At 41.3% G+C, this 23,989-nt stretch overlaps 2 protein-coding genes across 2 annotated transcripts in view; one reads left to right on the forward strand and one right to left on the reverse strand.

The window, feature by feature from the left end:
• Window positions 1-2,891: 2,891 nt before the first annotated feature.
• On the reverse strand, window positions 2,892-17,374 carry Mcm4 (minichromosome maintenance complex component 4). Its single transcript, XM_031363187.1, has 16 exons — window positions 17,074-17,374; window positions 16,689-16,850; window positions 16,359-16,522; window positions 16,166-16,267; window positions 15,521-15,616; window positions 15,340-15,435; window positions 14,718-14,856; window positions 12,193-12,413; window positions 11,792-11,912; window positions 8,971-9,230; window positions 8,113-8,478; window positions 7,388-7,515; window positions 6,743-6,950; window positions 5,022-5,250; window positions 4,456-4,589; window positions 2,892-3,517 (listed from the first exon to the last, which is right to left on the reverse strand). Exons 1-16 carry the CDS (start codon window positions 17,141-17,143, stop codon window positions 3,425-3,427), a joined length of 2,589 nt encoding a protein of 862 aa, XP_031219047.1. The 5' UTR covers window positions 17,144-17,374; the 3' UTR covers window positions 2,892-3,424.
• Window positions 17,375-17,533: 159 nt separating this feature from the next.
• The window catches only part of Prkdc (protein kinase, DNA-activated, catalytic subunit), a 204,043-nt gene continuing 197,587 nt past the window's right edge, over window positions 17,534-23,989 (forward strand). The window contains exons 1-7 of the mRNA XM_031363186.1: window positions 17,534-18,000; window positions 20,204-20,280; window positions 20,372-20,464; window positions 21,643-21,717; window positions 22,405-22,513; window positions 22,996-23,108; window positions 23,208-23,307. Of these exons, the coding sequence (XP_031219046.1) occupies window positions 17,847-18,000; window positions 20,204-20,280; window positions 20,372-20,464; window positions 21,643-21,717; window positions 22,405-22,513; window positions 22,996-23,108; window positions 23,208-23,307 (721 nt within the window). The 5' untranslated portion in view covers window positions 17,534-17,846. The remainder of the gene's footprint in view (window positions 18,001-20,203; window positions 20,281-20,371; window positions 20,465-21,642; window positions 21,718-22,404; window positions 22,514-22,995; window positions 23,109-23,207; window positions 23,308-23,989) is intronic.

Genomic DNA, 23,989 nt, shown 5'->3' on the forward strand with positions numbered 1-23,989 from the left:
AGCTCTGGCTGTCCTGGAACTCACTCTGTAGACCAGGCTGGCCTCGAACTCAGAAATCCAACTGCCTCCCAAGTGCTGGGATTAAAGGTGTGTGCTGGCTGAGACAAGATTTTGTAAATGAGAACTTCTTTGTCCTTTATACACTATACACAAAAGAATAAAGGAGATGGGGAGAAGAGCAGTTTTTCTTCCTCACTGTGAGCACATAGGTCGAGCCAGGGAAAGGACTGAGCAGCCATTTCCTACAGAGCTTAACACCAGCATGATGTATTACTAAGATGATGGCACTGGTGTGCAGGTGTATCCTATGGAAGAAACACCACTTAAAGTGCCAAACACCGCAGGGCAGTGGTGGCGCACGCCTTTAATCCCAGCACTTGGGAAGCAGAGGCAGGCAGATTTCTGAGTTCGAGGCCAGACTGGTTTACAGAGTGATTTCCAGGATAGCCAGGGCTATACAGAGAAACCCTGTCTTGAAAAAAAAAAAAATCAAAAATAGAGTGCCAAACACCATTAAGTGCCAAATTGATTATTAACGTCAGCATAGAGAACTTAGAACCGGACTTCTTTCTAAGATGGATGAGTAGGATTCCTGCCCATTTCCCTGATGGCTAGTTTTCACTGTGTGCAGGCTCTCACCACAAACCTTAATCTCATCTTGGAGGCACATAAGGATAGCACAGAAGTAGAAATTGCAATGAGAAAATGAGGAAAAAGAACCAGAAAAATGGCCAATTCCAGGCCCTCTTCCACAGACTTCTCACAGTTGATTGATTGTCCGGAGTTCATTCACACCTGGCCAAGCCTTTGGCTTCCATACAGCCAGGGTGATGATCTATCTACTGATGCTCTTGAATGTCACATGACCAGAATATACAGTGGAGTGACTCCCTGAAATACCAAGTAAATATGAAAGTAAATCGTGCAGAAGTAGTAGCAGAGTAGCTATACTACTTTCTGTGCAAGAATGTCTACATTCATTCCCTTATGGATAAGGTTGGGCCAGCCTGCAGTGGAGAAAATCACCTTTATGATAAAGGTGTGAGACAGACCAGAGGACTGCTGTTATTGTAGGAGCTTCTCCTTTCTATGTCATTAGCTTAGGCTGCACGGGCTACTTAACTCGTGGTGGGAAAGTTAATTGTTATCATTGGGGAAATACTGCAAATTCTATCTTTTGTCTCTAGGCATTTATACTTTGTCCAGATCAATAAAGCAGAAAAAGAGAGCATTGAGTAGCATTTCCAAAATTGTTAGGTCCTCCATTGCTATTTGACCTGCTCTTTAAGGTAGTATACTTTGCATAACCCATATATTGTCATATTTCACGTGTACTATAAGATGTATTAATGTGAAACTTCAGGGGTAAGATTTTTTTTTTTTTGGTTTTTCGAGACAGGGTCTGTATAGCCCTGGCTGTCAAGTGCTAGGATTAAAGGTGTGTGTTACCACTGCCCGGCAGGGGTAAGAAATTTAAGTTAAATAAATAAGGGCATTTTTTCCTTTATGCTTAAAAAAAAGAAGAAAAAAGAATAGCCATTAGAGTATACTTTGTGCTAAAATTCATACGAAGGCTGACTTGAGTAGAGCATTATGAAAGTGATGTGCAACTTTCACACACATGATCAGAGAAGAATTGGAAGAAAGACATGTTCTAGACCAGAATGCTTCCATTAGAAGACACTTTTAGATCTAACCATTGCCACATGTGTGATTTAACTTTACTATTAATTTTTTTTTCTTTTTTTCAAGACAGGGTTTCTCTGTATAGCTCTGGAACTCACTCTGTAGACCAGGCTGGCCTCAAACTCAGAAATCCACCTGCCTCTGCCTCCCAAGTGCTGGGATTAAAGGCATGCGCCACCATTGCCTGGCGGGATTTAGTAAATCTTATGACACAAGTTATGAAATTGTTTAAGAAAAGCAATGTCAGGCAGGTGTGCTGATTATGTGTAATTCCAGCATCTAAGACTATTTATACATCCATAGCTACATATTTTTTTTACACTGAATTACAAAATTTAGAAACATACTGCTAGTATATAAGGTTAAATATTTATTGAGTACATAGAACCTATTTGGTCAATGTGGGTATACATTATTTTTTTAGATTTAATCTATGTATATGAATACATTGGGATTAAAGGTGTGCACCACCACTGCCTGGCGAATTATATGCCTTTATGAGTTGCTTTGGTAATTGTGTCTCTTCATAGCCATAAAAGATACACCTGAAGCATTTAAGTCTGAAAAGCCTATAAAGTCACCACTCCCAACTTTTGTTCCTTAGAGAGTGTCATGTGACATAGTAAGCCTTTTCTACAAGATTCTGGAAGCCCATGGAGTACAAAGTCCAGAAGAAATGGGTCAAGGTAAAACCTGAGTGAGGCTGGACAGTGGCGTGCGCCACCACTGTCTGGCTAATCATGAGGTTTCTTGTTAAAGATCTATATTCACAGGCTGTCTTTAAGGATGACACATGAAGCCATCTTCTACACAAGAACTCATACCAATTTACGTAAGTGAAACAACTAGGTAAATGGCCATGGCTTTTGGTGATGTCCCAACTCAACCACTCCTTCCTTTGAAATACATCATTTTCATAGCAACATCTGAGTGCTATGTAAATGTCCATTTTTAGATCAATAAACATAACCTGTGAGAATTCCAAGTTACATTAAAGTCTACTTCATACAGTTCAAATGGTTTAGATAATTTACACAAAAGATTTAATGCTACAATGGTTTTGAAGCTAATGATCTAAGGATCTAAAAAAGTTAATGAAATTCCTACCTTGATTTTTTTATAACCTATAAAGCACTATTATGATTTCAAGAATATAGTATATAGCAAAGTTCTGTTTTTAATGAGAAATAATTTTAAACCAAGTATTACTTTTCTATTATTTATTTACAAAAATGTTTTACATATTAGGAAAAAACAAGGCAACTTGGTGTAATTTTTCAAGCATATTTTGTTCTAATAATAGTTATGGGAAAGTTTCTGTAAAGAAGTTAAGTCCAGGTGCTATATAAAAATCCTTAGCCCATCACATCACAATAAAGGATGTAATCTCTGCCAATTTGTTACCTCCAAGCACATAATTCTCCACACACTAAGGACGTAGCTCGTACATAACAGCATGCATGGTACTCTTAGCTTCATCCCCAGCACTGTGACACAACAAAGGCAAAGCCCCCAGATTAAAAAAGCCTCCAAAACTGGGCTGAGGCTTTCTGTGTACAAGCAGGTAAGAAGCAAGCTGCTTAAAAAAAACGGCATATTGAGAATATAACCTCTTCTGTATATGTTGATAATGCTAGCAAAATACACCCCAGGATAGATGTTTATATAGTGGAATACTGCCTTTCAGACTCCATTTACATCAGTAACAGTGACTGACTCTAGCCCATGGGCCAGCAGCTCAGAGTAGGCGGACAGTCTTCCCAGTCACAGTTAGGAAATCATCATCAGCCAAAGCTCGCAGGGCCTCTTCAAACATGTCCTTGGTAATTGCCTAGGAAGTAAAAATGTCATAGACTGAGTCCTTACTGTTAGGCACGCATACTTTAATGTTAAACTACCACTCAGAATCTTTGTCTTTTTGGTGGCTGAAGACAATTCATTTTGCTTAATTATATCATATGTGTGTGTGTGTGTGTGTGTATGTGTGTGTGTATGTGTGTGTGTATGTGTATATGTATATATATATAATTTATTTTGTGTGCCTATGGCCGGTTTTAAGTGGGAGTCAAAGGACAGCTTTCCAATGTCAGTTAGTTCTCTCCTTGTACCACACAGGTCCCAGAGATGGAACTCAGCTCATCAGGCTTAGTGGCAAGTATCTTCTTTACCCAGTGACTCATCTTACCAACCCTGCTACACAACATTTCTTTTTTTTTCTTTTTGGTTTTTTGAGACAAGGTTTCTCTGTGTAGCCTTGGCTGTCTTGGAACTCACTCTGTAGACCAGGCGAGCGGAGTAGAAGCAAGCGGCGCTGTCCTGAGTTCAATTCCCAGCAGCCACAGGATGGCTCATGGCCACCTGTACAGCTACAGTGCACTCATACACATAAAATAAATGTTTATAAAAATAAAACAAGCAGGTCTTTGACCAGCAGATTTTTTTTTTTTTTTGAGACAGGGTTTCTCTGTGTAGCCTGGGCTGTCCTGGAACTCACTCTGTAGACCAGGCTGGCCTTGAACTTAGAAATCTGCCTGCCTCTGCCTCCCAAGTGCTGGGATTAAAGGTGTGCACCACGACTACCCAGTTGACCAGCAATGTTTTAAACAATTCATCTTTAATTGCAAAAGGTCATGCACATATTTCATCTCTAAAACAAATCTAAACTCCAAACAAGTGTACTAGCATTTTAATAATGTATTTCTTGATGATGTGTTTATAGAAGAGGCAATCTTATTTACGATTAATACTTACACACATATAATCACTTACTGTGTCAGATTGTCCCCGAATATCCTCAAACAGCTGTTGGTACTTTAAGGCTGGTGTTTTACCCTTAGATAAAATAAGTTTTCTCAATGCTTCAGCTAATTCTTCTTTTCGTTTACGAGAAGTGGCACTCATTCCTATTTAAAAAAGAAATCAATGGAAATGTTTCTACCATGAGTAAGTGAAATGTTAGATTCCCATAAATATTCCTTCAGCAGTATTGCCAAAAAAGGTAGAACAACCAACTGCCAGAGCATATTCAAGAGCATGAGGTTTTGCTATTTTAATTATTTTATCTATCATTAGCTACTTGCCACTGAAAGCCTATATAAGCTGTTTAGCAAGTATACTAATCATACTTATTAGGAGATCAAATTCCTTATTTTGAGTTAGGGCCTTACTATGCTGCCTCAGCTTGCCTAGAATTCCTGGGCCCAAATGACCTTCCTGCATAACTGGGACAAACGTGCTTGTCTGCTTCTCACTTGAAATGGATTTTAATAGATATAAAACACCAGAGATGGAATCTCTTTTGAGTTTAAGTTTCTGGTTCACAGCAATTAACAAACCTGTAGTAAGAATAGAAATATCCACAATGCCAGTACGGGGATCAGTTGCAGACTGCTTCAGAGCCTCCCGGTGGAGCCGCTTTGCCTCTTCCACATCGATTGCTTCAACTTTGTTTGAAAATCTTACTTTAGCATGTGCTTCTGCTAAGCGAATTAATGACTCTAGCTGTCGAGGGTAAGCAGAAACCATCCCCCGGCTACTCCCAATCTTCCTCATGTTTACATAAGCCTATGGAAGGTAGAAAAAAACCACGTGAAACCACTGGCAACAAGAGCCTTAAGCTTCACATGTGACATCGAACAGTTAGTTAAGTAATTGGAAGCCTGTCTACCTGCAGTGCAGGGTTACTGTAGGTAATTACAAATTGGATCTAGGCTGTGGACTTGGAACTCAACAGCACAGAAACAAAGGATTGTTAGTTACATCGATATATGGTGATAGGAAATGTTTGACAGAAAGACTTCTTGCAGGTATCTTGTGAATATAGAAAGGTATCAGAAGGCCAGCAACGCAACTCAGAAGAATATATGCCTGGCCCCATGAGTATAATCCATAGCACCAAACCCATCCATAACAGTGTCAGAGGAATGGAATGAATCAGAGGGCCATAGGAAAAGGCATGGCAAATGACAGCCAAAAGATCCACTTTGCAAGGCATGTAAGATAAATGGATAATGTTTCAAAGAGAATTAAATTATTTTACATGTAGTTTAATTTATTTCATGATATGAATGAGAAAATCACTACCATTTGTACCCTTCACCTAGCCTTTTGTAACCTAGCTAGGATAGAACCCCATCAAAAGGCATGCCATAACATAGTACTCAGCCCAAACAAGCCCTAGCCCACTCCTACCCAGCTTATATTATGTGGGCATCTAAATGTCACCCATTTTAATGTTGAGGTTTCATCTTTTGCTATGTATTATATCCTCATTTGCTAAATGTCAGCCCCCAAGACCTGGTTGCCCCAGAGAAAGTTGGCAGGACAGAGTCTGCACTTAGACCCAAGTGACAGACACTGTGTGATTCTGGCCTCAAGTTATTCCTGATTGGTAAATAAAGATGTCAACAGCCAATAGCTGGGCAGAAGAGACATAGGTGGGGCTTAGGGTTCTGGGCTTCGGATGGGGTTGGAGAATCACAAGGGGGAAGAGGAGGCAAAGAAAGGAAGAAGGTGCCATGGGTTAGGTAAGATATGAAATAATGGCTACATAGGTAGGCTAATTGGAGTTAAGAGCAGCCCAGAGGAAACATGGCAAATTATATAGTGGGATCATTGGCTGGGAAATAGACATAATAGCATAGAGGATATTCATCTGCCCAGCTCTTGTGCTGCTTAAGGCTTATTATAAATATAAAGGCTGTGTGTCTTTTATCCAGGAACCAAATAATTAAAGGCAGGGTAGAAACCCTGGATAGGGATTAAAATTTTCTACACCTTCTTACTTGTTAAAAACAAGCGAAGTTGGGCTGGAGAGATGGCTTAACCGGTAAAAGCACTGACTGCTCCTCAGAGGTCCTGAGTTCAAATCCCAGCAACCACATGGTGGCTTACAACCACCCGTAATGAGATCTGATGCCCTCTTCTGATGTGTCTGAAGTCAGCTATAGTGTACTTAGATATAATAAATCTGAAAAAAACAAACCAATCCAAACAAACAAACACCCTAAGACAACTCATCCAGAGTTACAAACTTATATTTTATAAGCCTGGTTACCTCAATGAGAGCCTGGCTGGCCTCCTCACTCAGCCGGGGCATGATGGTACTATGTGCATATGCAATGTAGTCTTTCAGCACTGCCATGTCCAAGAACTCCTCCTCCACTTGCTCCTCACTTTGGTAGTACAATGAAACCAGGTGATGAGCTAGACGCCGGTCATAAGCCTCATCCTGAGGGTCTAGCATGAGGAAAATGAGATCAAACCTGCCAAGAGAAAAACACTGTCTTCTTAGTTGAGACACCAACATACCTACATATAGGACTTAAGAGCAAAGTAAAAAAGTTAAAACTCTCTTCTGAGAAATGTTACTGAATCCAGGACCAACTGGATCTTGTATTTGGATAAAGCCAAACACCTTCAACTATTTTGAGGACATAAGGAGGATACTTCAGTGATAGAGCACTTGCCTAACACACGGGAGGCCTTTTATTAAATCTCTAGCCCACAAGAAACAAAGCAAATTTATTAGTCAAATAATTAAGACACATAAATCTTGCCAAGAGACCCAACAAACCAAATCTGAGTCAGTGTTTAAATGTCAGTGAAGAGAGTGCCAGCAGTTGCTGACTGCGTTTCAATCTCCAGCTGTCAATGCAATGAATAAGCAAACAGAAGCATTTATACAGAATTGTTCTTGTACCTTGACAACAATGTGTGTGGTAGTTGGATATTTTCAATGGTTGTTTTTTTAGGATTCCACTGAGATTCAATAGGATTTGCTGCTGCCAGGACAGAGGTGCGCGCATTGAGCTGACAGATGATCCCAGCCTATCAGAGGAAGCAGTGCAGTTAAAAGCCTTTTCCTGACTCCCATAAGGAGGAAAACCATCTTCATCTGACCTCTGACTAACTCCCATTTGCTCTGCTGGCTCTGCTTTCCAAGAGTCTCACTGACGTTAGTGCATAAAGATGGTTCCCTGTGCTCTGAGTCATGTCTAGAACTGAGCTTAGACATATTTATTCTACAGCCACATTTTTAGTTTAAATTATATTTTATGTACTGGGTGTTTTGCCTGAATGCCTGTTTGTGCATTACATGTGTGCTTGGTAATCTTGGAGTTCAGAAGAGGGCACTGGATCCTCCGGAACTGCAGTTACAGAAGACAGATGGTTGTGAGCCACATGTGGGTGCTAAGAATCAAATCCAGGATTTCTGGCCAAGCAGCTACTGCTCTCAACCACTGAGCCATCCCTCCAGCCACACTTTTCAAATCAGAAAGCAAATTGGTAGTAACTTTAACTAAAACTCAAGCTTGTAAGTACTACATATTAGTGAGTAAAAGCAACTAATGTAAGAAGTTTCAAAACAGAACTGTAACTGCAAACTGCTGTGAGCCTGCAGTCACAGTGGACATCGGCACTCACCTTTGCAATGGACAGAGTCTGCTGTTCCATAACCTCATGCAGCACAGACCTTGTGCTTTCATTCATTTTGTCAAACTCATCGATGCAGCATATACCATTGTCACTCAGGACAAGGGCACCTGTCTGGAGGACAAGCTGCCTGGTCTCAGGGTCTTTCATCACATAGGCTGTGAGGCCAACTGCACTGGAACCTTTTCCAGATGTGTACTGGCCTCTGGGGACCAGGTTGTACACATACTGTAGCAGCTGGGACTTGCTGGTGCCAGGGTCACCACACAGAAGGATGTTGATCTCAGCACGGAATTTGCCCCTTCCAGTGTGACTGAAATCTTTCCTTGTTCCACCAAAGAGCTGAAGTAAGATTCCCTAAAAACCCAAAAACATCTCAACATTCATCTGTTGTGTCTATGCTTAGCTTATGTTTTAGAGGTACTTTTCTATTTTATAAGTTCAAAATATTACCAAAATCATCTAAGAATGCTCAGGCCATTCTACATATTCCTAACCAATATAAACCTAAGTAGATATTATCCTACAACTTGACCAGCATGAATCCCTGTTCTGACCTCACATAATCTTCTAGGTTTAGGAACATGAAAGCATGAATGTGCATGTCAGAGATGGTATATAAACAACAAAGTAGTTACACTCAAAACATGAATATGCACAGCACAGATAAGTGTATATACAACAAAACAGTAACACTCAACTACCAAGCAAGGCAGAGGTCAGTGCCTTGCTATGCTACAGAGCAAACAGTTCCTACCTCTGGAAGACAGGAACAGTAGCAACGGATCTTAGCTACTTGATCCTAAATAACCATGAATCTCAGCACCAAGCTAAAAACTCCATTGTTACCTTTTTTATATCTTCATGTTCATAAATGCTGGGAGCCAAGGCTGAAGCAAGCCGCTCATAAATATCTGGCTTCCTGGAAAGTTCTTTAAGCAATTTCACACGTTTCTCTGAAAAAAGTTTCTGTTCTGCTTCTTCATCAAGGCCATGCAGACGTTTTGCATCCGTTTTCCGATAATGAATGACATCAATATGGGTTTTATAGATAGACTTCACGTTGCTCACTCTAGGATTGACTCGAATAGGTACCGCTCGATATATGCCTAAGAACACATGTAGGAGACACAACTTTACCTTTCTACTTCTCTAAGCTCAGTGCTCAGCAAAGGCAATGCGCAATACCTGGGGACTCCATCTCACTTGAGCACCCACTACCTCTTAGTCTCCTAGGCTAAGGCCCCATTAAGAAAGTCAAGACACAGAAGAAATGGCCAAGGGTGGAAGAAACAGGTTTTTAAGAACAGACCCAAAATAATATTTGTAACCATCTGTGTTGTATGACTTTAGGGAACTATTTGCATGACTACTCAGTACACAACTATAGGTACAAAATGAAAAGCAAAAAGGCTGTGTCATGACAGTATTTAATATAGTAACATCATTTCCCTAAGCTAAAAGTAAAAAGAATTTACTTAGTAATTGCCCAAACAAAATGCTAAAGCCAGTACCAAACAAAAACTTGGGAATGAAAACCCTAAAAGCCCAAATCTTTTAAAAATATTTTCATGAACAGCAAGACAGCTTCCTGACATAAAGGTGAAGACAAAAACGACAATTTAGGGCTAATACTTGGAAAAGGATATTTTCTGCTATCTTCTCATGAACCTAATTGAGGGCTGGAGATATAGTTGACAGGAGCACATTTGCTTAGCATGTGCAAAGCCCTGGGCTTGACCCCTGGCACTGTACGCCACCATCATCCTAAAGAAGTTAAGTCAAAGAAATTAAGTGGGAAATAATACTTTAACCACTCTAAATGTGTACAATCTCTAAGGAAGGTTTTTAAAAACTGATATATCTGATGCTCTTCTTTGGGTTTCAAACTAGCCTCGAGCTTCACAATAATTTTATTTCCTGTTGCTTTAAAAAAAAAAAAAAAAAAGGCTGGAGAGATGGCTCAGTGGTTAAGAGCACTGACTGCTCTTCAAAAGCTCCTGATTTCAAATCCCAGCAACCACATGGTGGCTCACAACCATCCGTAATGAGATCTGATGCCCTCTTCTGGTGTGTTGAAAGACAGCTACAGTGTACTTACATATAATAAATAAATAAATTAATTAATTAAAAAAAAAAAGCTTTAATTTATTATAAGTGTGCATGCACTCACGTGCCAGGGTGTAAATATGTGGTGTGTGGAGGTCAGTGGACACCTTTTGGAAACTGGTTCTCTCCTTCTATCATGTAGGGCTCAGGTCATCAGAACTGCATGGCAAGTACCCTTGATCCACTGAACCATTTAACAAAACCAACACAAATGAAAAGAGCAGAATTCCACTGAGGAAAGTTGAGGGTAAATTTGGCTGAGGATCTAGACAGAAGCAGAGCACAGGTAGCAGTGTGTTGGGGAACCTCATCCTGGGTGCGGAGTGGCCACATACCATTTGCTTGTCATATACTAGGCCCTCTACTTTTTGAGAACTAAGCCTGATCTCCTTCTCATCTTTATAAAACATTTTAATTCATTTTAAAAACAGAAAAAAACTAACTTATAGAGCTAGTGAAGTGCTTCAGCAGGTAAAGGTACTTGCCACCATGCCTAATGATCTGAGGAATTCAATCTTCAGGTCCCAATATGGAAGAACAAGAGGACTTCCATAAGCTATTTCCTGATTTTCACTCCAATATACAAAATTTCAAAAAACCAGCACTTATGTAACATTTAAAAAATGCAAAGCAGGGGCTGGTGAGATGGCTCAGCAGGTAAGAGCAGGTAAGAGCTGCTCTTCCAAAGGTCCTGAGTTCAAATCCCAGCAACCACATGGTGGCTCACAACCATCGGTAATGAGATCTGACACCCTCTTCTGTGTGTCTGAAGACAGCTACAGTGTAGTTATTTATAATAATAAATTAATCTTAAAAAAAAAAAAAAAAGAGCGCAAGCAGATTACACTTCACCCATAGAGTAATGTGGACTAGGTTACTATTAATGACATTTGGAACAGTCCAGTTTTGTTCCTTTAGCACTGATGAGAAGGGTGAGGGGTGGGGGGTGGGGGTAAAGTTGGATTGTATGGCTCTCTTCTATGTTGGGGAAGAAATCTTATCTCACTGAGTAGCTGGGACAGTGAGCCCCAGACTCAGGAGCCAGGGATCCTTGGATTCAATTCTCCATGAAGAACAATGCTGTTACTTAACCCATCACCCTTGACCAAGTACCCACATTCCTCCAAAATGGGGAAAGTCTGACATGTGCAAATAGCACTGAAGACAGGACACTTTTTGCGGGAAGAGACAGCACTGAGAATCTAGAAACACAAATTAATGCAGCAGTGAACTGTAACAATCAAAAAGTCAGTAATAGCTTTGCCCTATGTACAAAGTGTTCTGTCCTACTCTATTCTGTAAGTAACGTTAATCCTTAGCTGTGCACATAGGAAACAACAGAAAAGCATTTATGAACCCCAAGTTGGCGTTCTGTCCCCGAGTTACTAAATGCTCCCTCCTAAAGCTGCTCTCCTGACCTATGCAAAGTTCTGAGAGATCTACATAGCAAGGGCCCTCCAGGACCCTGAGTTCTAAAACCTGCATGTGGGAAGTTAAAAGGTTAAACAGTAGTAAACCATAGCATAACTTTTGTCTTTTTGTCACAAACCTACATTCTTACCTGTGACGTTTACTCTGTCCCCGGGCTGAACCTTGTCTACAAGATCATTGTGGGCAAAAAGGACAACAGTGTGAGGTGTCTGCCCAGCAGGCATGTCTTCAGGAGACTCCTGAAGTTTGATCTGAAGAATAAAGAGAAAAACACATAAAACAAAATAAGTTCCATGGAAAACAGTTACAGGCCTTTGTATATAGCCTATACAATGTTTGAGACATAGCATAGCAATACTGAAGCCTCAGTGTGCTCTAAATTCAAGTCATTTACAAATCCAACACAAATGAAAAGAGCAGAATTCCACTGAGGAAGGTTGAGGGTAAATTTAGCTGAGGATTTAGACAGAAGCAGAACACAGGTAGCAGTGTGTTGGGGAACTTCATCCTGGGTGCAGAGTGGCCACATACCATTTGCTTGTCAGAGAATAGTGAACGGTTGTGGATCAGTGCCATGCTGTGGGTAGTGTGGCAGTGCACACACGTGGAGGGCTCAGCAATTCTGCCTCGGTCCATCTCCACGCGGGTGGTGTGGGCACAGACTTGGCATTGGAAAAAGGCCTCCTGCATCTCTGGAATCAGCTGTGATGTTCTGATGACCATGCCACTGATAGTGATGAGCTGATCAATGTCTGTAAAGGAAGAAAGGTTGGCTTGTCCACCAGCCACTTCCTTGAGCCCACCCAGGCCTGGGAGTGCCACTAAAGCAGAATATAAACTCAGGCAGAAGTATAGATGACCAACAGAGATCCAGCATGCACTAACCAGGAACAGCTGGTTAGTATCCTCAGAACTAGCCTAGGATGTTCTGCCTACGTCCAGCCTGCTTTCCTCTCAGCACCAGTATACTTCTGAAATTTTTTTTTAAAAGATTTACTTATTATTATAAATAAGTATACTGTAGCTGTCTTCAGACACATAGAAGGGGGCGTCAGATCTCATTACAGATGGTTGTGAGCCACCATGTGGTTGCTGGAATTTGAACTCAGGACCTTCAGAAGAGCAGTCAGTGCTCTTACCTGCTGAATGAACCATCTCATCAGCCCTGTGAAACTTTTAATTTTATCATTTCTTCTCCCCCACACACACCCCTCTCGTATGAACACGTGCATGCCACAGTGCAAGTGTGGCGATCAGAACACAGTTTATGGAAGTCAGTTCTCTTCTACTATGTGGGTGCTAGGAATCTAACTCCTGTGGTCAGGCTTTATCCATTGAGCCATCTTGTTGGCTCTCTCCCGGCTCATGTCTGGCCCTTTGTTCTTCAGTTGACATCTGCTGTTAGAAGACATCAACAGGTGAGAAGTTTGATGTGTAGGTATATTGTCTCCCAGCCTTTCAGCTCACAAAGCCACCTGAAGATCTGAAATCTCAGGTAAAATTCTTGGGCTGAAAATGCTTGTGGTATGGAAGAGGGTCAGTTTATAATTTCAGCACCAGGGAGGAGAAAACCAGAAAGATTTTTAGGGCTTGCTGGCCAGCCAGATAGTCTAGTCTACTTGCTGAGTGAAAAACCCTTTAGAAATGATAGCCTACATTTTCTCTGGCTTGTATAGCATGTCCTTACATGAAAGAACAGCCTGGACTCTGCACCTGGACAAAAGCATTTATGACCCCGGGGATACTCTGAGCCTCTCTGTCACCTACAAAATGGAGCAAGGACATAGTTGAGGACATTAGTGCCTACAAGAAGAAAAGCACTTTGCTTCTTAGCAGTAACAATAGCTTAAAACAAGCTTTTATACTCTTACTTTCTATTTCTACTCTTGCTTATGCTTGTTCCTTCCTTAACAACTTTGCTGGACTCAAAGGCCCTCCCATCCCACCAGTACACAGTGCTGACTCACAAGGCCTTTAAATACATTTCATTCATTTCCTCTACCTTCCTTTTGCCACTCTTGGCTAGCCCCCCTTTTCCCCTTAAAATTTATATGCAATTTGCCAACTTCTAAAATCAGCAATTCTTGTCTTCTAAAAGTATTTTTTGTAAAAGTATGATTTTACCTAAGAGCCATCATCCTCACTCCTTTTTTTAAAAGGTACACACACACACATGGAAGAGTGATCTACCACTAATTTACACTACAACCATCACACATGAAAACATGTAATTCTGACCTGCTTACAGCACCATGAAATGTCCAAGTTAGGACCGTAATGTCCCAGAATTGAGCCATCAGAATCTAAATGAATTTATACATCATGTGCTTTACTGAATTACACAAGTAGAAAATCTTTCTAAAACTTTTCTATTTACTTTGAAATAAAACTTAAATTGTTTGTTGGGATTCTTAGCTTTCTAGAGCTAGGCTTTTTGATCCAAAACACTATCTCACGAGACCTTGCTTCAGCCAGCCACAGATGCAAACAGCATTTTCTACTTTCATCCCTGCCCCCCCCTTTTTTTTTTAAAGATTTTATTACGAGTACACTGTATCTGTCCTCAGACACACCAGAAAGGAGCATCGGGTCTCATTATAGATGGTTGTGAGTGACCATGTGGTTGCTGGGAATTAAACTCAGGACCTCTGGAAGAGCAGTCAGTGCTCTTAACCACTGAGACATCTCTCCAGCCCTCATCCCTGCTTTCTGTAATCTAAAAGAAATTCTACCACATTCACTTTTCAAACCCTATGGTATTCCAGTTAAAAAATTGGCCGGGCGGTGGTGGCGCACGCACTTGGGAGGCAGAGGCAGGTGGATTTGAGTTCGAGGCCAGCCTGGTCTACAAAGTGAGTTCCAGGACAGCCAGAGCTACACAGAGAAACCCTGTCTCGAAAAACCAAAAAAAAAAAAAAAAAAAAAAAAAAAAAAAAAATTGTACACCAAGTTCATAAAAGTATACTGAATAAATCTTTTCAACTTATAATTTAATGCTACACAATCCTTGAGATCTCTTGCTACATAGGCAGTTTTTCTACTACTAAATACATTACCTTCTGGATTCAAGTTCCTCATACTCTTTGTTTTCAATGCATTAAAAGGCCTGACTTGAATCTGATGCTCTAAGATGGAGTCAGGATAACGGTCAAAGAAGATCTCATTGACAGCCATGTCAAAGGTTGGTATAACCTCCTGTAAAAACGGATATAAAGATGCAGGGGATGAAGAGATGACTCAGGAGTTGAGAGCACTTGTTACTAGGCTAGATGACAGGATTGTCTCAGCACTTTTATCACAGGTGGCTCGTAAGCCCCTTTAACTCCAGCTCCAGGGGTCAGAAACCCTCTTCCGGGCTCCACAGAACCAGGAGTTCAAGGCTCTCTTCAGCTACAAAACTACTCTTGAACACTACCCTGCCTCACCAGCTTCCAATTAACACCCCATCCCCCACCCAAAAAAGATAATTTACTTCATGAAAGCCAAGAAACCACTAGTAAGACTCATTATTTAGAAGAAATACTAATCAGCGAATATAAAAAAATACTCATTTTAATTATAGTAAAACAGTTTTCTTTAAGAAACAGTTAACCTTTGCAAACAGCCTTTTTACTTAGATGTAATTCTGCTTGCTAGGAACATTTACCATAATCAGAAAGCTCAAAGTCAAATTCTTACCTGTGGGTAGGAGATGAGCTGTCTGTACAAATTTTTGCCAAATGATTTTATGTGTTCACAGTTCACATTTAAAAATGGCTCTCCTGTAATATTAATCTGTAAGATATATCAACAAGTCATATATTACTAATTATATTATCTCAAAAAACAAAACTTTCACTTGTAAATCATATTTGATTACCTCTCCAAGTTGTTGCATGTACAAAGGTTGAGTAATATCTATGCCAACATTTTCTTCTTCTTTGGCCAGAGGATCAGTAAAACACTGAAGGAATCTCTTGATGTAGAGAAACAACATTAAGCGTTAATGGACTTAGAAATATGTAACTATTATTAAAATTCAAAAAATGAGATCAGCAAGATGGTCAGTAATTAAGGATGCTTGACTAGAAGCCTGACAACCTGAGTTTGATCTCCAGAACCCTCACAGTGAGAAGAACCAGGCCCTACAAACTGTCCTCAAACCTCCACATAAAAGCTGTGAAGGGCATGTCCTCCTACCCCCAGCAATTAATATGTGAAAAACTTTGTTGAGTATATACAATCCTAGCACTCAGAAGGCATAGGCATGTTTGAGCTCTAGGTCAGCCTGGTTAACAGATCTAGCTCCAGGACAGCCAGGGGTACACAGAGAAACCATCTGGAAATACCAAAAACTGAGGGAAAAAAAAAAAAGTATAACACCATGTTCTGCATGGCATAAATTCCTTTTGAGGACTAAATCCTAAGCCACCAACAACCCACTATTATGCATTATGGATATTCACATATAGGCTATACCTTCTCCCAAAGTCTCTGGACTGAGTTTTAGTGTACATAAGGTTACCTGAAAATTTTCTTTGCATGTTGCCACATTCACATCTGTTCCCCAAATCACAAGTTTTTGGCCTAGAGACTGTTCACTTGCTACTGTGTCTTCTGCTGCTGCCTTTAGAGAAAGATAGGATAGAAACATGTTAATGGAATGACCTACTTTATGCTCTCAAGATAACACCATCAGAGGTCAGCTTTGTACTCACTCCATCAGACTGCAGATCCACCTGCAAACCCTTCCGTGCTGAGCCCAGGTCTGGCCTCTGCCTCACAGGTGTGCCTCTCACCCCACTTCTTGGGGTTCCTTCCACTCGAGAGCTGGGAGTGCCATATGTCAATGGCGAACTAACATCAAAGTCCAAAGGCACAGCTATAAAAACAACATATTTAGCTTTAGCATGAAGTCCCCATAGCACATCAAATCCCTATTTCAGAATGGTTTTAAGGTGTTTCAGTGGAGAATCTAACAGCATACACAGAAGAATGCTTAGGCATCATAGCAACTGTTAAACTAGCAAAACCGACAGCTGACCCACTTGAAGAAAGCATCTGAGGAGGGCTGGAAAACACGGCATTCTGTGCAGGTGGGCTCTGCAGGTCCGCTCCTGGTGAGGTGGGCATCGGCGGCAGCTCTCCGGTGGAGGAATCTTCGCCTCTACGTCTCCGACTGGGAGACGACCTGCTTTCCTCACTTCGAACTTCCGTCATGCAAAAGAAAAAAAAGACTATCAACGCTCATGCTTAGTCTCCCAGGAAGTGTCTCAGGGTAGTCTTATTACTTGAACTGACCACGCCAGACAGCATGGTGACAGAGGCTACTATATGCCTAAGGTCTGTCAACCGCACACTGGACTCGAAAGCCTTAGGACTTTCCACAGAGACACAAGGCGGAAATGGGGAAAGATGAGGGAGGGAACTCACGGGACTGAGTTGGGGTGGCTCGTCCGCGTCGGCTGCTGCGGCGGCTCGGGGTGGATGCCGGGGACGACATGGTAGCTGTGGTAGCTGCACGACAAGAGAAATCTGACTCTCAGTTGTCCCGCTCCGGGACCTCTCGTACCTCGGATCCGGGTTAGCTGCAAACGCGCACACAAGAGTGAGTCGGAGTTCTGGGCCCTTGCTGCAGAACGTTCTAGGGACCGCAGGTTGAAGCGATTCCCGCCAGCCGCTCTGTCGTCACAGGGCCCTGCGGCGCCTGACCAATCAAAGAGGCAAGCGCGCGTAGCTCCGCCCCCGAAAAGCGCCGACGCGCAGGAGGATTCCGACCAATCACAGAGGAAAGGGCGTGCAGCTCCGCCTCCGGAAGGCGCCACTGCAAGCCCGCGGGGGAGTTCTTGACGGATGCCTAGGTGTAACAGCCGCTACTTACTCTGAACGCCCCTCGCTTCGGATGAGCCAGCCTGCGGCGTGATGGCGCTTTGGCGGGAAACCCGCGGCAGGCACAACTCCCTTGCGCGTGAGGCGTGTTTACATCTGAGCTGACCCGTGTACAAGCACCCGTCTGTGCTCTCTCGCTCGGTTACACTGGTTCTGTCCCTTTGTGTTCCGATGTGCACAAGTTTTAAGTACTACAGACCTGTAGGCTGGTGCGCGTCTTCCCCACCCCGCCTCCCGCGAGAGTATAGGGGAGCAGTTCCCTCTGAGCCTTCAGGGGAGGGGGCTGAGACGCGCATGCGCGAAGCGGTGCCGGCAATATGGCGGACGCGGGGACCGGCGTGCGGTGCTGGCTACTGCAGCTGCAGAAGTTCGTGTCCGCCGCAGACCGCTGCAGTGCTGCCGGATCCAGTTACCAGCTGATCCGTAGCCTGGGGCAGGAGTGCGTGCTGAGCACTAGCTCCGCAGTTCAGGGTGGGTAAGGTCCTCAGTTTGCCTTCCCTCAGATGGAGGGCTCAGCGTTTCTCTCCGAGCGTACTCAACGTCCCGTGAAGTCTATGGAATCGGTAGATGTGTATACTGCTCTTTTCCTAGCATCTGAGGAAGATGCTTTAAAACGGGTGTTGGATGACCCCCAGATTTGGTGGTTATTTTTCTCCAGAGTTGGATGAGAGTGCAAGACGGAAGTGTTTTCTTTCAAAATCAGCCCCCTTGAACTCAATAGGACCTTCACGAAATCCTTTATTCGTTGCACCATGTTTTCAGAATAATTGCAAAAATTAATGAAAGTCATGTAGTTCTTCTGACATTTTTTTTTTTTTTTTGAGTTAGGTATTTCCTATATAGCCCATCATAGTCTGGAATTTACTATGTATGTAGATAGAATGAGCCTTCAAATGCTGGGGTTATAGATGTGAGGTACCACACGTGCCTCGTTCTTTTTAACCGTTTTGTAATGCCTGCCTGACAACTTAATTTTCTTTGTGGAAATGTGTCATTTCAGCCTTAAAAATTTATTTTCACCGGGCAGTGATGGTGCACACCTTCTCCCCCTCACCCCCCCCCCCCCCCCAAGACAGGGTTTCTCTGTATAGCCCTGGCTGTCCTGGAACTCACTCTGTAGACCAGGCTGGCCTCGAACTCAGAAATCCACATGCCTCTGCCTCCCAAGTCCACGCCTTTAATCCCAGCACTTCGAGGCCAGCCTGGTCTAATCCAGATTTGTCTCCAGCTTGTGGTTTTCCTAACTTTTGAACTCCTCCTATCCCCCAAACGGGATTCATTCTCAACCCCCCTCCCCTCTCTGTCTTTCGTTGTCTATAGAGGCCAGACAAGATAGAGCTGGAGTTAGAGATGGTTATCAGACACCAGTGCTGGAAACTGAACTCAAATTCTGTGGAAGAGTAGGATTTGGTCTTAACCACTGCCCCAGGTCTCCAGTAATGTTTTTAAGTTTAAACGTGAGGGCTAGGAAATCAGTGGCAGAGTGCTTACCTGGTAAGCATGTGATCATGGAACCCCCCCTCCCCCCAGTACAACCATAGAAAACAAATTGATCAGGTTGTGGGTAAAAACTGTATTCTGTTCTTAAACAGATATGCAGACTTTATTATTAGTTTTTTAAATCTCAGTGTGTATCAATGTAAACTAGCTGGATGTTGTGTTGCAGGCCCGAGTTCCAGATCTGCTAGGGCTCTATAGTGAGACCTTGGGGTTTGTTTGCTTGTTGTTTTTTTAAAAGTAAACAAAAGCTTGAACAAGCTGCTATATAGTAATTATGCATTTTCATGGACCTAGTACTGATGGAGAAAACACAACATAAAACACTAACTTTTTTTTTTGGTTATTTTATTTACATTTCAAATGTTATGCTCTTTCCTGGTTTCCCCTCCACAAACCACCTATCCCAGCCCTCCTCCCTCTGCTTCTATGAGGGTGCTCCCCCCACCCACCCACCCACTCCTGCCTCACCACCCCAGAATTCCCCTACATTGGGGTATTGGGCCTTCACAGGACTAAGGGGCTCCCCTCCCATTGATGCCAGATAAGGTCATCCTCTGCTACATATGCAGCTGGAGCCATGGATCCCTCCAGGTGTACTCTTTGGTTGGTGGTTTAGTCCCTGGGAGCTCTGGGGGGTCTGGTTGATTGATACTGTTTTTCTTCCTATGGGGTTGCCAACTCCTTCAGTCCTTCCCCTAACTTCTTCATTGGGGTCCCCTGTGCTCAGTCCTATGGTTGGCTGCAAGCAACCATATCTGTATTGGTCAGGTTCTGGCAGAGCCTCTCAAGAGATAACCATATAAGGCTCCAGTCAGCAAGCACTTCTTGGCATCAGCAATAGTTTCTGGGATTGATGATTATATTGGCTCTACCAGATAGAGTATTATATTACCATCTTAAGGCCATCATTAATTAGCAACCTCATTCCATATGTAACCTTTATTATAAAGTTGATAGTTGATATCTAGAAGTTGGACCTCACAGAGAAGACTGTTGTGGGGAGGGCAGGAAGGCTTCTTTTGCCTACTGCATCTTTGTGGAGCAATTGTTCTGAAGTAATAGCCTCATGTCAGTTTTATTACTTGCAAGACTACCTTGAAAACCAGGCAATCCTTTTAGAGGTCTCTTATGAAATGTTTCTTGACACTTCTAATATTTTCTCCTCTCCCCCCAGCATTGCAGATTTCCTTAGTTTTTTCCAGAGAGTTTGGTTTGCTTGTCTTCATCCGGAAGTCACTTAACATTGATGAAGTAAGTGCAATGCCTTGATTTTTGTCTCTTCTATCTTCCTCTTTGTTGGAGTAGCTTATTCTTACCCATATTTTCTATTTATTTCTTATAGTTTCGTGATTGTAGAGAAGAAGCCCTAAAATTTTTATGTGTTTTCTTAGAGAAAATTGACCAGAAGGTTATGCATTACTCTCTTGATATTAAGGTAAGGAGGAGGAAAAATCAAAGCTCACTTATGCCAACTTCAGTCTTAAGTTTGTGGTTTAGAGAACTCAGACTCTTACTTCTTTAAGCTTTTTTATTGGAGCTTACTCATTTTCACTTGATTGTGTTAGGAATGAGGGTGTCATTCAGCATTCACTTTGGTTTTGGTAAGTCCTTTGTTGGAAGAATTTGCTTTGGCAATTTTAATACTTTATACACTATTGTATATGAGATTAAATAATACCTTTCACAATAATAAATTAGATGTTTTAAATCATAAAGACTTTCAAGAACACTTTATAAGATCATTTTATAGAACCATTCCTTAACAGTGGAAACTTAGCTATAATGCCTTAGCCAAAGCAAACAAAACAAGTTTCAGTAATAGTAGTTAATATTTATAAATGTGTCATAATTTGTAACGTTCTTTAATATATAGCTTGTTTTATTTACTTTTACTAAAATTCTGTGCAGTGTCCCCTATCCCCACACCCTCCATCTTGGTGCCAAGGACAGAGCCATTATCTCTCCAGGCCTCTTCGAACATGTTTGTTGCTTTCTTGTTCTCGCTTGCTTTCTTCCCTATCAGTGTGTTGTCTGAGCTGCTCAAATTCCTGTGCCACCGGAGCCTGTAAGTATCTGGGCCTATAGCTTGTTTCTTGACATATAACAACAAATATAAAATGTGTGTAGAAAGAAGTGGTGTACTTTTTTTTCCTTTCATTTTTTTCAAGTTCTTACTGAGGCATCATCTACTTGTGCAGTTAACATTACAGCCATACCATATTGAGTTGGAGTTTTCAGTAAGATAGATTAATTGATTGATTGATTTTCAAGAAAAGGTTTCTTTGTGAAGCTCTGACTGTCCTGGAGCTCGATATGTAGACCAGGTTGGCCTGGAAGCTGAAGATCTGCTTGACTCTGTCTCCTAAGTTGAGATTAAAGGCATGTTCTACCACTGTCAGGCTAAGTTCTCAGTAATTTTTAATCTGTACATTTATATACTTTATTATGCTTTTAATGGTTAATTAATACATTTTATTATGTTATATATTGGTATTACCCCCTCAGGTATAGTTTTGTTAAGTTAACTTTTTAAGTATTGCTAAGTCTTAGTTCTTAAGTCATACAGGTGATTTTTATCTCCTTTTGAATGAGATGTTTCTTTTTGAATCCTAGAGTACTTGTACCAGTGTTTATACAAAAGATAGAACTGCTAAGTGTAAAATTCCAGCCTTAGACCTTCTGATCAAGGTAACTTTATATTTCTCAGTTGTATGTTCTTATGTTAAGTGTGTAACGTGAGACTGGAAATCTGAGTTTTATTTAGGTGGAAGTTTAGGAGAGGGTAGAGTTGTGATTATGTAAAGAATAAGTAGATTTTGTAACCACCACCTGGCATCACCTGGTGTTTTGTTCTCCTATTTTTGAGTAATAAGAGAAGAATGTGAAGTTGCAAGAGACATAAAGGAGAGACTTAGCTGAGAATTTAGTGCTTTTCCATTGTCACTTTTACTGTCCTTGGTCAAATCCGATGCTGTTATGTACCCAAAGAGCACCTCTTTGTGTTTCCCTTGACTCTTTCTTGAAATCTTAGTAGTGAGGATAGACTGATGGATTTCTGTGCTCCCTGGGGCTCACGTTCATTTGTAGTGTGAGTCATTTTGCATTTCTGCTTTAGAGTTACATTGGACTTAGTTGGTCTGTGATCTTGAGTGCCTCCAAAGAAAAGTTCTAGTCATGTTGTTAGTCTCTGGGGAAGTTTAAGTTATGTTTAGCCTGCCTGTCCCCTTTGATCTCCTGTTGATCACTCAAGCCAGACTTCCCCGTAATCTCAAGTAGGTGTCATGGATCTGCTGGAGGCTAGGACTGGAAGCTTTGCTGAAGGGGAGGATATTTTTCTATATTTCCTCTTTAGGAAGTTGTAATCTGTTTCTTTAGTTACTTAAGATACTAAGAAGTTCCAGACTCATGGATGAATTTAAGGTTGGAGAATTGTTTAACAAATTCTATGGAGAACTTGCATCAAAATCAAGACTACCTGATACAGGTGAGATGCTATTTTCAAATATTTTAACCTTAACTAACAATTTCCTCAATGAAGGTATTTTGCTGAAAAAAAAAATTGCACAATGGAAACAAAAGGATTCCTTAAGAGAAAACACATCGTGTGTAGCTTAGCTTATAGAAGTAAAGTAGATTTAAATAAAACTTGGGGAAGAATTTCATGAAAACCTAGATATTTTGTGTTTTATTATAAAACTACTTAAAACACTGTTAAAACATGCTTGTGATGTGTAGGTGCATGTGTGAAGTCAGACGACAATTGTAGAGATTGAGTTCTCTCCTTGTACCATGTAGGTTCAGGGACTCAGGCTTGGTAGCAAGTGCCTGTAAAATACCTCCCTGTGCTGTCTGTCTGGTCCTAAAACCATGTTGAACTGAACATTCTCTTATTTCTCATTTATACATTTTTGTTATTTTGCTCGTTTAAATGTAGTTTGCTTTCATTTATCTGAACTTATTTTTCAGTTTTAGAAAAAGTCTATGAGCTCCTGGGAGTATTAGGTGAAGTTCATCCTAGTGAAATGATAAATCATTCAGAAAACCTGTTCCGGGCTTTTCTGGGAGAACTTAAGACCCAGGTATAACACTCCATATGAAAATATACTTCCACTGTCTTGTTTTCATTTTTATTGTTGTTGTTTTCGTTTTGTAATATCTTCCTAAAAACTCCCTTTCAGATGACATCCACAGTGAGAGAACCGAAGTTTCCTGTCTTAGCTGGCTGTCTAAAGGGACTGTCCTCACTTCTGTGCAACTTCACTAAGTCCATGGAAGAAGGTAATGCCAGGCTTTGCTTGATTTTCTTTCTAATAGTAAGACCTTGTCTCAAAGATAAAATAAGGACAAATTCTTATGTATGCTATAATCCTAATGATATCCTCAGTGAAATAAGCCAGTCCCCAGACAGGAAACAAACTGTGTATAGCTCTACTTAAGTGAGTTACATGAGAAGGGAATTGTAGAGACAGACAGTAGAATACAAGTTCCAGGAGCTGGGGGAAGGGGTGGTTTCAGTGGGTACAGCCTTTCTGTTGTATGTGATGAAAAAGTTTTAGGCATGAAACATGCTGTTATATAACAGTGTGAAAATATTTAATGCTACTAAACTATGTCTTTATACATTTTTAAAATGATAAATATTGTGTAGCTCGTACCACATTAAAAATAGATATGAAGCTGTTTGTTTAGGAGGCTGTGCACTTAGAAGGATGGTGTGTGTGAGAAGAGGTAGCAGGAAGACGCTGCAAGGCCAAGGACCTCTGTGCTCCGAGACAGTGGCAGTCCAGGATAGTGGCAGCCCAGACCCTCTGCACTCCCTGAGTGCTTGTTGCTGTAGAGAGTGCATGTTGTGTTCAGAGTTACTTTGCTAAGTCAATTTTCTATAGTTATTTTGGTTCCTTTTTTTTTTTAAATTTTTTTATTTATTTATTATATGGAAGTACACTATAGCTGTTCCCAG

This window comes from Mastomys coucha, unplaced genomic scaffold (genome assembly GCF_008632895.1).
Source record: "Mastomys coucha isolate ucsf_1 unplaced genomic scaffold, UCSF_Mcou_1 pScaffold12, whole genome shotgun sequence".
Classification (NCBI taxonomy): Eukaryota; Metazoa; Chordata; class Mammalia; order Rodentia; family Muridae; genus Mastomys; species Mastomys coucha.